The 12,973-nt window shown below is 42.0% G+C and overlaps 1 protein-coding gene across 1 annotated transcript in view; it reads left to right on the top strand.

Annotated features, from left to right (window-relative positions):
• The window catches only part of Dnah8 (dynein, axonemal, heavy chain 8), a 199,122-nt gene that overhangs the window by 37,207 nt on the left and 148,942 nt on the right, over positions 1–12,973 (top strand). Inside the window, exons 17-22 of the mRNA XM_013029569.1 lie at positions 792–979; positions 4,624–4,704; positions 5,112–5,228; positions 6,764–6,883; positions 8,351–8,489; positions 10,249–10,387. Of these exons, the coding sequence (XP_012885023.1) occupies positions 792–979; positions 4,624–4,704; positions 5,112–5,228; positions 6,764–6,883; positions 8,351–8,489; positions 10,249–10,387 (784 nt within the window). The remainder of the gene's footprint in view (positions 1–791; positions 980–4,623; positions 4,705–5,111; positions 5,229–6,763; positions 6,884–8,350; positions 8,490–10,248; positions 10,388–12,973) is intronic.

The raw sequence follows: 12,973 nt of genomic DNA, 5'->3' as shown, positions 1-12,973 counted from the left end.
GGACACAAAAAAAAATAATAATAATGACAGAAGTAAATAATGGGGATTATTTTGGAGTAGAAACTAGTGGCGGGTGAAAGGAGAAAATGAATATGATTGAAGTATTTTATACACATGTATGAAGATAGAATAATGAGTGATAGGATAGGGATGAATAAGAAATAGAAGGTATTTCCATACATGTGCATGTATGGAAATACCATAATGAGGACTCTTGTACAATTATCATATGCTAATAAAAAATAAACAGCAGGTATTTTCGATCTACTCAGTAAAATGTTGTAGGCCACAGGACAATGTCTTGATCAAATACGATTTATCTGTGATACCATGGCTCTACAGATACTGTACTTGCATTTCTCTGAGTCCTTAGTGCTAGCTATGTGCCAGCTACTGTGCCTTAGCACTGGAGCCTCCAGAATTATCGTATTACCTTTAAGAAAGAAGTGAACCAGCCAGGTGCCAGTGGCTCATGCCTGTAATCCTAGCTACATAGAAGGCTGAAATCTGGGGATCACGTTTCAAAGCCAGTCCAGGCAGGAAAGTCCGTGAGACTCTTATCTCTGATAAATCACCAGAAAACCAGAAGTGGCGCTGTGGCTCAAGTGGTAGAGCGCTCGCCTTGAGCTGAAGAGCTGAGGGACAGCGCCCAGGCCCAGAGTTCAGGCCCCACGACCAGAAAAAGAAAAAAAAAAGGAAGTGAACCATTCAGTGGCGAAAGCCATGTCATGTACGTACCCTTAAGCAGGAAGGAAGTCAGAGTGAACAGTGTCCCTACTCATCCTCCACAGCCTTACAAGCCACGCTTTTCGTGCGACATCCAGAAACAGGAAAGCTGCTGGTCAATTTTGATCCCAAAATTTTGGAAGTTGTTCGGGAAACCAAATGTATGATCAAGATGAAGTTGGATGTTCCCGAACAGGCAAAGAGATTGTTAAAATTGGAAAGTAAATTGAAAGCAGACAAACTATATTTGCAGGTAAGATAGATGGAGTTTTCTGATTATTTTTTAAAAGAGGATTTTGTTGTTGTTGTTGTTGTTGTGTGTTGTTGTGTGTATCCCTACAGGTATGCTGACATGAAGAGGAAGTTTGTCATGATGTTGATTCTTTTTTATGTTATGGGGCTTGAACTCGGGGCCTGGGCACTATCCCTGAGCCTCTTTGTGCACAAGGCTAGCACTGTACCACTTGAGGATGTTGATTCTTGACAGACATAAAATGCTGACTTTCAAATACAGGAAAGACTAGAGGTGGAAAGTAGGAAGGGAGAAGAGCATTAGACTTACTCTTAGACTTCTGGACAATAAATGAGAGGATAGTGATTTTGAAAAAGGTGTTCATAATTTTAAGGACTAAGTAGATTAAATTTAATAATGTATTTAATACTTGAGTACTAATAAGATAAAAGTTAAGAAAGAGGCTGGGTGCTGGTGGCTCATACCTGTAATCCTAGCTACTCAGGAGGCTGAGATCTGAGGATTGTCAGTCTGTGCAGGAAAGGTCCATGAGACTCTTATCTCCAATAAACCACCATAAAACCAGAAGTGGTGCTGTGGCTCAAGTGGTAGAGTGCTAGCCTTCAGCTAAAGCACTGAGGGGGACAGTGCCCAGGCCTGGAGTTTAAGCCCCGTGACTGACAAAAAAAACAAAGAAAGCATGCATGGAAAGCATTCTTCAACATTGTGGAATAGGGGGATATTCCCATGCCAGTTTACTAGTGGCCAGACTAAAATTCAAAGAAAAACAACAACAACAGGGAAAATGGTTTTAAAAAAAAAGTGACATTCAAGCCAGGTGCAGGTGGCTCACACCTGTCATCCTAGCTACTCAGGAAGCTGAGAGCTGAGGCTTGAAGTTCAAAGCCAGCCCAGGCAGGAAAGTCCGTGAGACTCTTAACTCCAATTAACCACCAGAAAACTGGAAGTGGTGGTGCTGTGGCTCAAGTGGTAGAGCAGTAGCCTTGAGCTGAATTGCTTAGGGACAGCGCCCAGACCCAGAGTTCAAGACACATGACCGACAAAAAAAAAAAAAAAAAAAAGTGACATTGTAGAAGATGAATCAAAATATCTTCAAATCCTAACACACAGTTTCTATGAAGAGAGTGTAAGTACAACTAGGATTCTTTAGAATAGCAGTTCAAACAGTAAGATGTAGTGCGTCACAGGTGGCTCAGGCCTGTAATCCTAGCTACCCAGGAGGCAGAACTCTGAGGATTGTGCTTCAAAGCCACCCTGGACAGACAAATCCATGACTTTTATTTATTTATTTAAGTTAATTAATTAATTAGCTAATTAATTAATTTTTTCCGTCATGGGGCTTAAACTCTGGGCCTGGGTGCTCTTCCTCAGCTTTTCAGCTCAAGGTTAACACTCTGCCACTTGAGCCATAACACCACTTCTGGTTTTCTGGCAGTTAATTGGAGATAAGAGTCTCATGGACTGCCCCAGCTGGCTTTGAACTATGATCCTTAGATATCAACTTCCTGAGTAGCTAGGATACAGGTGTGAGCCAGCGGCGCTTACCTCCAATTAAACAGCAAAAAGCCAGAAGTGGAGGTGTGGCTAAAGTGATAGCACACTAGCATTGAGCGGAAAAGCCAAGTGAGAAAGTTATACCCTCTGTTTAAGCCCCAGTACTGGCACAAAAGTAAAAGCAACAAACCCTACTAATCTCAGCATTCTTTGGGTTCTTTTTTTTTTTTGGGTCCGGTCGTGGGGCCTGAACTCTGGGCCTGGGTGCTGTCCCTCAGCTCTTTAGCTCAAGGCTAGCGCTCTACCACTTGAGCCACAGCGCCACTTCTGGCTTTTTTCTTTTTACTTATGTGGTGCTGAGGAATGGAACCCAGGGCCTCAGGCATGCAAGGCAAGTGCTCTACCACTGAGCCACCTTCCCCGCCCTTCTTTGGGTTCTTCAAGTTGGCTGTAGACATATATTTGGGATGTATAAGAAGACATATAAGTACAAGAATGTTCTTTTCAGCATTACTGGCAACAGTAAAAGATGAATCTGAATCCAACAGTAGAGAATTGATTAAATATGGGTCATGGAATAAATACAGAACAGTTAATAGAATTGCTGATTACTCAATGAGAAAGATTTCTGTTTGCTCTGATGCAAAGTGGGTTAACTATTTTCATAATCAGTCCTGACATAAGTAAATACAGACTTCTTGTTTCTGGCTAGAAAGAATAATATCTGTCATTTTCAATATGTCACTGTATTTAAGACTCTTGGTTTAATTAAAATCCATGTCTGGGCATAAGGGCAAACAGATAATGAGGGAGTCCTTTTGGAATCAAACACAAATCAAAGACGATTTCAAAATTTTGTCCCATTAGAAATTATAATTTAAAATTAGAGTTATATGTGAATCTAAGGATCAGTAAGGCTAAGAATATTAGAATAGTGATTCCCTCCCCAAAACAGTTCTTTCAGAGTAACAGCTATATTGAAATATAATTCACAAGCCATGCAATTTATCCTCCAAATATATAATTAAATGGTTTTAGTATATCCACAAAGCTTCACATTCAATTTTAGAACATTTTCATCTCCTCTCCCCCAAAGAAATGCCATTTCCATTAGAGTTTGTTTGCCATTTCCCCTCTGTTCTCCCCAAACTCAGCCCTGGAAACTACCTAGGCCCATTGTCTCTGAGGATTTGCCTGTTCTGGACATTCATACACATGGAATTAGGTCATATGTGGTCCTTTTCTTGGATTTTTTTCACAGTTGCTTATTCTATTGTGGATGTAAAGGACTAGCTAATTTATTTAGTTTCGAGAAGCAATTGTGGCCTTAGAGATGAGTAAGTTTTAATGTGTTAGAAGATAATGAAGAAAGGGGAAAATGTATAAGATTCACAAACAGGTAATTATCCCCACAATTTAAAATAAATATGACACCCACCAAGAGAAATAATCAATATGAAAAATGAAAATCCAAGTAGTGCCATTAACTTGTTGTTTAAAGAGAGACTGCTCAGAGAGCCAGGCAACTGGCTGAGATCTGAAGACCACAGTTCAAAGTCAGTCTGGGCAAGAAAGTCCATGAGATTCTTATCTCTAGTTAACCAGCAAAAAGCCAGAAGTAGATGTGTGGTTAAGTGGTAGAGCTCCAGCCTTGAGTGAAAAAGCCAAGCAAAAGTGAGAGACCATGAGTTCAAGCCCCAGTCTTGCATGAAAAAAAAAAGAATGCACAGGTAATTTAGATGTGATGAAAAATATAGTCAATTGGTATAAATTTAAATTAGCATCTCTCTCTTCATGATAGCAAGACTTGAGACAACAGGTATAGTAACATCTTTCTGGTCTGAATAAAAATGTGACTACTGCTGGGCACTAGTAATCCTACCTACTCCGAAGGCTGAGATCTGAGGATTGAGGTTCAAAGCAAGCCCTGGTGAGAAAGTCCTGTGAGACTCTTATCTCCAAATAATCACCAGAAAACTGCAAGTAGTGCAGTGGCTCAAGTGGTAAAGTACTTGCCTTGAGCTGAAGAGCTGAGAGACAGTGCCCAGGTCCAGAGTTCAAGCCCCACCACCGACAAAAAAAAAAAAAAAAGTGACTACTGCCTTTAAGTGAATTAAGGTAATATATACTATTCTACTTTTTTTAAACAGGGTCTTCTGCAGTATTATGATGACCTATGTCAGGAAGTGCCTTCTGTATTTGTTAATCTGATGGCTCCTAAAACAAAACAGGTTGGGAATGTTGAAGTTTTTTTTAATTTTCCTGTTATTTAAAATTAGACTCCGGATCTATATTTTATATGGATTTTGGACCACATAGGCTTGCTTACCCTCTGTCTTTCTAGTTAAACTTCATAGCTCTCATTTTTTCCCCTATAGAACAATTTCTTGTCTATGTTTTGTTGCCTTTGAAAAATAACTTAATCTAAAAAAAATCACAAGCAGTTTCTGAAAATCCACAGTTGGCTTCCAGGACAGCCAATGATGATTTCAAACTTTTTTTATTAGGTGTGTGGGAAAACACAGTTAAGGAAAATTAGCTTGTAAAATTTGTAGCAAATAAGATAAATCTTTTTTTATAAACACAGATACTCTCATTAACAGGGAAGCTGTTATGTTTTACCTATTTTGTTCCCCAGGTGGAGTTTGTGTTGAGGCAGGGTCTCACAGTCCTAACGTGGTCATCTTTAACTCTGGAACGCTTCTTTCATGAAGTTGAGTCTGTTTTGGATATGTTCAATCAACTTTTAAAGAAGGTAAATTGATAAACATTAAAAATCTGAATACAGGGGCTGGGAAGGTGGCTCAGTGGTAGAGCGCTTGCCTTGTATGCCTGAGGCCCTGGGTTCGATTCCTCAGCACCACATAAGCAAAAAGAAAAAAAAGCCGGAAGTGGCGCTGTGGCTCAAGTGGTAGAGCACTAGCCTTGAGCTGAAGAGCTGAGGGACAGCGCCCAGGCCCAGAGTTCAGGCCCCACGACCGGACCCCCCCAAAAAAAATCTGAATACAGTCATATTCAGACTATAAGTATTGATTTGATTAAGGATTGAAGTTTTTTAATGAGTATGATTTTTTTAAACAAACATCCATTAGTTAAAAAGTAATGTTTTTGGCTTCTTTTGCTGATTTTAGTCTATCTTTTTCTCTGTGGGGGTGGCGAGGAGAGCATGTATCCTTGGGCTTGAACTCAGGGCCTTGTGCTCTTGCTTGCTTTTTTCACTCAAGTCTAATGTTCTACCCCTTGAACCACAGCCTCGTGTTCAGCTTTTTTTCTTTTTTAAACTTCTGGCTTTTAGTTGGCTAATTAGAGATATGAATCTCAAAGGCTTAAGTGTCAGCCACCAGTGTGCAGCCACTGATTTGGGTTTTTTTCATCTAAGTTGTCTTGTGCTTACTCCTGAATTACTACCTCTGCCTTCAATATGATAAAATGATGGCTCAGTTCCAACCTATAGTTTACAAAACAAGCTGATTGCAGGGTGTTGAAGGCGGAAAAGTAGAGTGTTTAAATATTATTATGAAGGCACTTAATGTTAAGTAGGTGAGGTGTTAGTGTAATGGGAGACACTGTCTATTATTTTCTGACATGTTTGCTGCATAGACCATGCATATTTTTTTTGTTGTTGTTGTTGGTCTTGGGGCTTGCACTCAGGGCTTGGGCGCTGTCCCTGCGCTCTTCAGCTCAAGGTGAGCGCTCTACCACTTGAGCCACAGCGCCACTTCCGGTCTTCTAGTGGTTTTAGTGGAGATAAGAGTCTCACGGACTTTCCTGCCCAGGCTGGCTTTGAACCGTGATCCTCAAATCTCAGCCTCCTGAATAGGATTGCAGGCGTGAGCCACCGGCGCCCAGCTCGTGCATATGTTTTTAAATGCACTCATCTGTCTGTCATTGTATCAGCATGTTAAAGACAAACTCTGAATCAAATAAATGCCCAGAGGATCTGCCTTTCCTAGCTGTGTTCCTCTCTAGGTTACTTGACTTCTCTGAGCCCTGGTGTCTTTCTCTACAAAGCCAGGTTATTGATGCTTCCTTTTCTGGAAGGAGGATCAGAGGATCACATGCAGGAATACAGTATGAGGTGATTGGCGTGTGGCTGCTCAAGGAAACATATGTTGCATGCCAAGCGTTCTTGATACACGTATTCCTAAAACTTGACCAAATTATGCTTGACTCAAGATACAACTTCCCAGATCTAGTCTCCTACATCAATTTATTCTTCTTCTATATTTTGGGTACAAAGCTAGTGCTAAAGGATAAAAGGATTATTGATTTGGATTTTGTTGTTGGTAGGTCAGTGACTTGTGTGAAATGCATATTGATACAGTTCTCAAGGAGATAGCCAAAACTGTGTTGATATCTTTGCCTGAAACTGGGGCTACCAGAGTAGAAGATATGCTGACACTCAATGAGGTATGCAATATAATCATATTATAATCACAGAAGTACTAAGCTACAAAATGAAAATGTGAATTATTTACTTTTAAATTTATTTTTATTTATTTATTTTGTCAGTCATGGGGCTTGAACTCTGGGCCTGGTGACTGTCCCTGAGCTCTTTTTTGCTCAACACTAGTACTCTACCACTTTGAACCACAGCACCACTTCTGGTGGCTAATTGGAGATGAGCGTCTCATGGACTTCCCTGCCCAGGGTTGGCTTTGAACCAGATCTTAGCCACCCACTCTGCTGGTTTGAGTCACCATGCTGGGTCTTTTTTGATAGGTCTGAGGATGGCTCCTTTCCCAGGGGTGCAGTCTGGTTGCATCCATTTAATTTCTTTTGGCCTATTCATAACAAAATCATTTTCTTGCGGTGTGTATTTATAACTGTGTTGACACTACAGATTGCTAGGAGAGGAAGTCTACACTACAGGAGAGAACTTGTATTGAGTACAAATGAACAAAGATAATTATATGCATAGATAAACAGACACACAAAAGAAGGAAATTGGGGTAAAGTGTGACTGGGTGGGAATGTGGCATTTTTATCGATAGCACAAGGAAAAAACCCCACATGATTATTATTGGTAAGTCAAGATTGGGGACACAGGGGGAGGTTATTGTTGTTTGTTTTAGTTCTAGTTTTTTTCCTATCACAACCCAGCCTCTTGTTCTTGTTTGGCTTTTTTACTCAAGGCTAGTGCTCTAACACTGGAGACACAGCTCCACTCCCAGGTTTCTGCTGGTTAATGGATAAGATCTTCATGGACTTTCTTGCCCAAGTTGGCTGTGCACAGCCATCCTCAGATTCTCCCAGATTAGCTAGGATTACGGATTTGAGCCACTAGCGCCTCCTGTGGCAGAATTTTGGAGAGCACCTTTGTTGCATTCATTTCCCCTGAGTGACCTAAGAATTAGGTCTGTCTTCCCACAAATTTACCATCAGATGGTTCATTGTAGTGAGTGCAAGCTTCCTGTGATGCAGAGAAGGGCAGAGGAGAGAAAATGGGGCGGCATGAATCGGAGAATGACACCTTAGAAGTGTCTGACAAAGTGGCCTCAAGGGGGAGAAGCAAGGATTGTCTATAGGTTTCTAAATTAAAGTTATGGAAATGCTTTTCAGTTATCTTGTTCACTGCTCCCGCCCTCTATTTTCCTTCCTTCTGCTTCCATGGATGAGGTGTCCCATTTTGTATCTGAAACATTACGCCCCTGGCAACGATTTTCATTAATTTACTCATTAATTCGTGTATTGATGGGCTGGGGATGGAACTCCGGGCCTGGAACAGCGGGGTAAGTGCGCTACCGCAGATCTGTCTCAGCCCCTCTAGTTATTTTCAGGTGAAATTAATTAGAGTTTTATAAATTAAAGTCTGTTTGATAATTTCCTAGAGTTTTTAGGTATCTGAAAGTTAAGTCACATTCGTTTGTTTAATAGACATGCACAAAAGAATGGGCTGATATTCTAAACCACAAAAGTCGGCACGTGGAAGAAGCTGTCAAAGAGCTTATATTAATATTTGAGCAACTTTATGAAGTTAAATACACGGGGAAAGGAGTAATAAAAAAGTTACCAGGTAATTTCACTACTTAATGTGTAAGTCACACGAGCTTCAGATAAGTCCTCATGTAGATGCCCTCAGCTTTAGCAGATAACAAAATTGCAGATTCACTGGAAGAAAAGGGCTGGTTAGCATAAACTACTATGCTGTTGGTACTAATTGCTCAGGGAGCACTTTTTGTCAACTGCAACATAGTGAGGACCCTTCTGAAAGCCAAGTTCCTCAGTGCCAACAGGAGACAATCCCCATTTCTATGGATAGCAGTTTCAGGCTTGCTCTGCCTGCCTGCTTGCCTGCCTGTCTGCCTCCCTCCTTCCCTTCCTTCCTTTTTCTTTCCTTCTTTCCTTTCCTGCCTTCCCTTCCTTTTGCTTCTGTCCTCAGCATTCTAATCCCAACCCTTTGACTGTGTGATTGATTTTACTTTTTTTTTTTCTTTTTCCATAATACTGGGGTTTGAACCCAGGACCTTGTGCTTGCTATGTAAGTGCTCTCCCATTGAGTCCACACCCCCAGGCAATTTCATTCTTTTCCCCCCCTCAAACTAGCCAGGCATGAGTAAAATCTATAATTGTTACAAATCTAGAAAGCTTAATTTGGGTGAAACTATCTTTTAAAAATACCTCCTGCCCACTCTAGATTTTTCTCTGAATGAAATGACCTGTATATCCCTTCTTAGAACAGTTTTGAGGTTCGGGGTATAGGTAAATAAGTGGGGCCTAGATGAAAAGTGTACTCTTAGGGAAGCAAAGATCTCAGCACGAGCGGCCCTCCATTTGGGAGATTCCCAGGGAGAATGAGTGAAGAATATCCTAAAGAGTGTTTTGTCACCCTAGTTCAGTTTAACTGGAAGAAATGTCCGCATCATACCCTCTGTTGAAGCAAATCTGTATCACAGAGTACCTGGATTGTTTAAAGACAAGGGGCCATTTCCACCTTTCTGCATTTCCTCTTCTCCCCACCGCAGAATCTCACTTTTCTACCTAAGAGAGTCCTAGATTCCTATCATTTTAGTAAATACATGTAATAAGCACAAGAGATAAGCTGCTGAATTTGAACTCTCAGTATCAGGGGTGGGGAATTTGAAGAAAATATTTCTCTAGCAGGGGAATTGATTTATTTCCCTGTGTCCTAGATTAGGGTTTTGAACGTGAAACTTTTCATTTTGTTCAGATTGTCCTACTCTTAGAATTTTTTGGCCAAATTTGAAGAAGACTTGTTTGGAATCAAATATTGAAATTTGTTTTCAAGCTCTAAAGCAGAGCCAATTAAGTAAATAATTGTAGTTGAAGGTTTTCCTTGTTATTATAAGGGGATGTGTCTGTCACTCAGAGCCCTGCTTGCCCAAATATGGGCTTTCCTACTATCCCCTGCCCAGGGACAGTGTGAGGTGGCATCTTACTGGATTCTGTGATAGAGGGGTTTCCAAGGACATGAGAGAGGAGTTGGCTTTGCTACCTGCAAATGTGAGGGCACCTGTTGAGAGCTAGCTTTCGTAGTGAGAAGAGAACATTTCAGTCAAGCAGATAATCCCATGAAAGTGACATTGTAAGAAGAGAGAGAGAGACAGAGAGGGGGAGAGAGAGAGAGAGAGGAAGAGAAGGGTACCTGTGCCTTGAAAAGTATTTCTCAGTGTGGCAGCAGGAAGGACAGTTGGTGGCAATATTTGGGGACTTTTTTTAACGTGAGCTTCCTAATAAGAAGAATTAGCCATATAAAATAAAACTTAATCCTAAAAAATGAATCAAGTGTCACTATTTTGGTCTTCTATTTGTAGAACAACGGAAACGTGTTGTTTTTGGAAACGACACAGAAGAGGCGGACAACAACGAGTACGATGAGATGGTGAAGGAAGTGGATAGCAACGACAAAGAAGATGAATTTAAGAAGGTCATTCTTTTAGATGGGACACCCACGTGCAATTTTGCAGAGTTATGACTCAAAGGGGGCTTTTCTTAAAAAAGAATTTTAAAAATTGTTATTATAAAGGTGATGTACAGAAGGGTTACAGTTACATAGGTCAGGTATTGAGCACATTTCTTTCTTTCTTTCTTTTTAATCTTTTTTTTTTTTTTTTTTGGTGGGTCTCGGGGCTTGAACTCTGGGCTTGGGCGCTGTCCCTGCACTCTTCAGCTCAAGGCAAGCACTCTGCCACTTGAGCCACAGCGCCACTTCTGGTTTTCTAGTGGTTTATTGGAGATAAGAGTCTCACGGACTTTCCTGCCCAGGCTGGCTTCGAACCTCAACGCTCAGATCTTAGCCTCCGAGTAGCTAGGATTACAGGCGTGAGCCATTGGCACCCGGCTATAGTACATTTCTTTTTGGACAATGTCACCCCTTCCCTTCCCTTGTTCTCTCTTAGTTTTTCCCTCCCATCCCTGCCGACAAGTTATATAGTACCTTTTCCATATAGTGTGCAGTGCGTACTGCTGCTGCATTTTTCACCCTTTGTCCCTCCATTCCTGTGTCCCTCCTCCCTTCCCTTACCTCTCCAAAGACAGATAAATGAACAAACAAGAAAAAAAGAAACTCTGGTTTCCATTTCTTGGAATTCATTTCGGTAAATAGACTTTTATACGATCTGAGGCATTGCGCCTTTGTGTCCCTCAGGGGGGTTGTGTGTAGGCAGGCGTGTAACCAGTCCCTGTCTCATTTAGAGCAGAAGCCAGAGAATTACATGTTTCCACTTTACACTGCAGGACAGGCAGAATCCAGCAGTCTTTGCAGGTTTCCAATAGTGTGGACTTGAGACATGATTCTGCCCATTGTGGATTACACAGTCTTCCCTTGTGGTGACTCACCTTGCTCTATCTATCTATCAATCAATCAATCTGTCTCTCTGTCTATTTTCTGCTGGTCCTGGAGCTTGAACTCAGGCCTGGGTACTGTCCCTGAGTTTTAGTGTTCAAGGCTAGCACTCTACCTCTTGAGCTACAACTCCACTTCCAGACTTTCCTGCCTGGACTGGCTTTGAACCCTGATCCTCAGATCTCAGCCTCCTGAGTAGCTAGATTTACAGGCATGAGCCACTGGTGCCCGGCTTCCATTTTTCTTTTTCTTGGAAGTACTAGGGTTCCGATTCTTGTACTTGCTAACTAAGCAGCACTCTACCACTTGAGTTATGGCCCAGTTCTTTTGCTTTTTTTTTTTTTTAAGCTTTCCCCCCTCCTCAGTAGAGTCTCATGAGTTTTGCTACATACAGGCTGGTCTTGGGCCAAAAAGCTCTGCCTCCCAAGTAGCTGGGACCGCAGGTGTGTGCCATCACACCCAGCTTCCTCCTCTCAGTTTTCATCCATTAGACTCACTTTTCCTTCTTTCTCTGTTCGACTCACTTTTTGCATGTTCTTCTAGGGTTTTTGAAATGAAGACTACACATACGTTCTCTTTTTGCCTTGTTGCACACAGAGGACTGGGAACCACTGTTTTGCAGATTAGCCCTAGATTCCATTCCACAACCTGACCGCCCTGGGGGTTGCCTGGGGAGGAACTGCTCTTCCATTTAGCAGTCCCTCTCTTGCTATTGCTTCTTCTTTGGGTAGTGCTGGGCTCCGTAGAGCAAGACCCAGAGCCATGGAGCCCCTCTCACTGGGGCAGTCACTTGGCGCTGCATCAGGGCAGTTCCAGGTGCCTGTTTAATCCAGCTCCCACGTTTTATTGCCAGAATGGTCTCTCTGACATTACAATCCAATTGAGGCTGTGCTTTAGCTCCCTAATCCCTCTGCCCTGACCAAATTGAAAAGCTTGATATTTTTTTGGTTCTGTTTATTCTGACCCAGCTCAACCTGATTCTCCTGCCAACCTTAAGGGGCCAGTAGTGTGGCCCTGGGTGTGTGACTCACCGTGCTGGGGGGTGAGCGGCAGGGCCTGGGGTGGCAGTGCAGTGCAGGTGGCTGCTTGGCAGTGCAGCACTTACCTAGCAAGTGGAAGGCCCTGGGCTTCATCCCTACCGCCTTCCCCATACACAAGAGAAAGACTGGAGTTCATCCATACCTACCAGCCTCAGTGTCTCTTCTGTGCTCTTGATCCTCCCAAGAGAAAGAAGGGTTCAGAAAGAAGGTCAAGATACGGTCCCCAAGATGGAAAGTTCATCCATGTATTTAGGTCTTGTGTGTTTTTCTTTTTTGTGGTTCTGGGGAATGAGGCCAGGGCCTTGCATATACTAAACAAGTGTACTGTCACTTGACTGTATCTCATATATATATATATATATATATATCTATTATATATATATATATATTTTTTGGTTTGGTTTCTGAGACAGAGTCTCGCAACATTTTTCAGAGCTGTCTTTGAGCTTGAGATCTTCCTGCCTCAGGAGTCAGAGTTGCTGAGATTGCAGGCATGTGCTCCTATACTATGCTTTGTGTCTATTATCTTTTTTTTTGTTTTTTTGTTTGTTTTTGGTCCAGTTGTGGGGCCTGAACTCTGGGCCTGGGCACTGTCCCTCAGCTCTTCAGCTCAAGGCTAGTGCTCTACCACTTGAGCCACAGCACCACTTCCGG

The sequence above is a fragment of the Dipodomys ordii genome, unplaced genomic scaffold (genome assembly GCF_000151885.1).
Source record: "Dipodomys ordii isolate 6190 unplaced genomic scaffold, Dord_2.0 Scaffold120, whole genome shotgun sequence".
NCBI classification, from domain to species: domain Eukaryota; kingdom Metazoa; phylum Chordata; class Mammalia; order Rodentia; family Heteromyidae; genus Dipodomys; species Dipodomys ordii.
The sequence above is the reverse complement of the archived record's forward strand: the minus strand, read 5'-3'. Positions and strand labels throughout refer to the sequence as shown.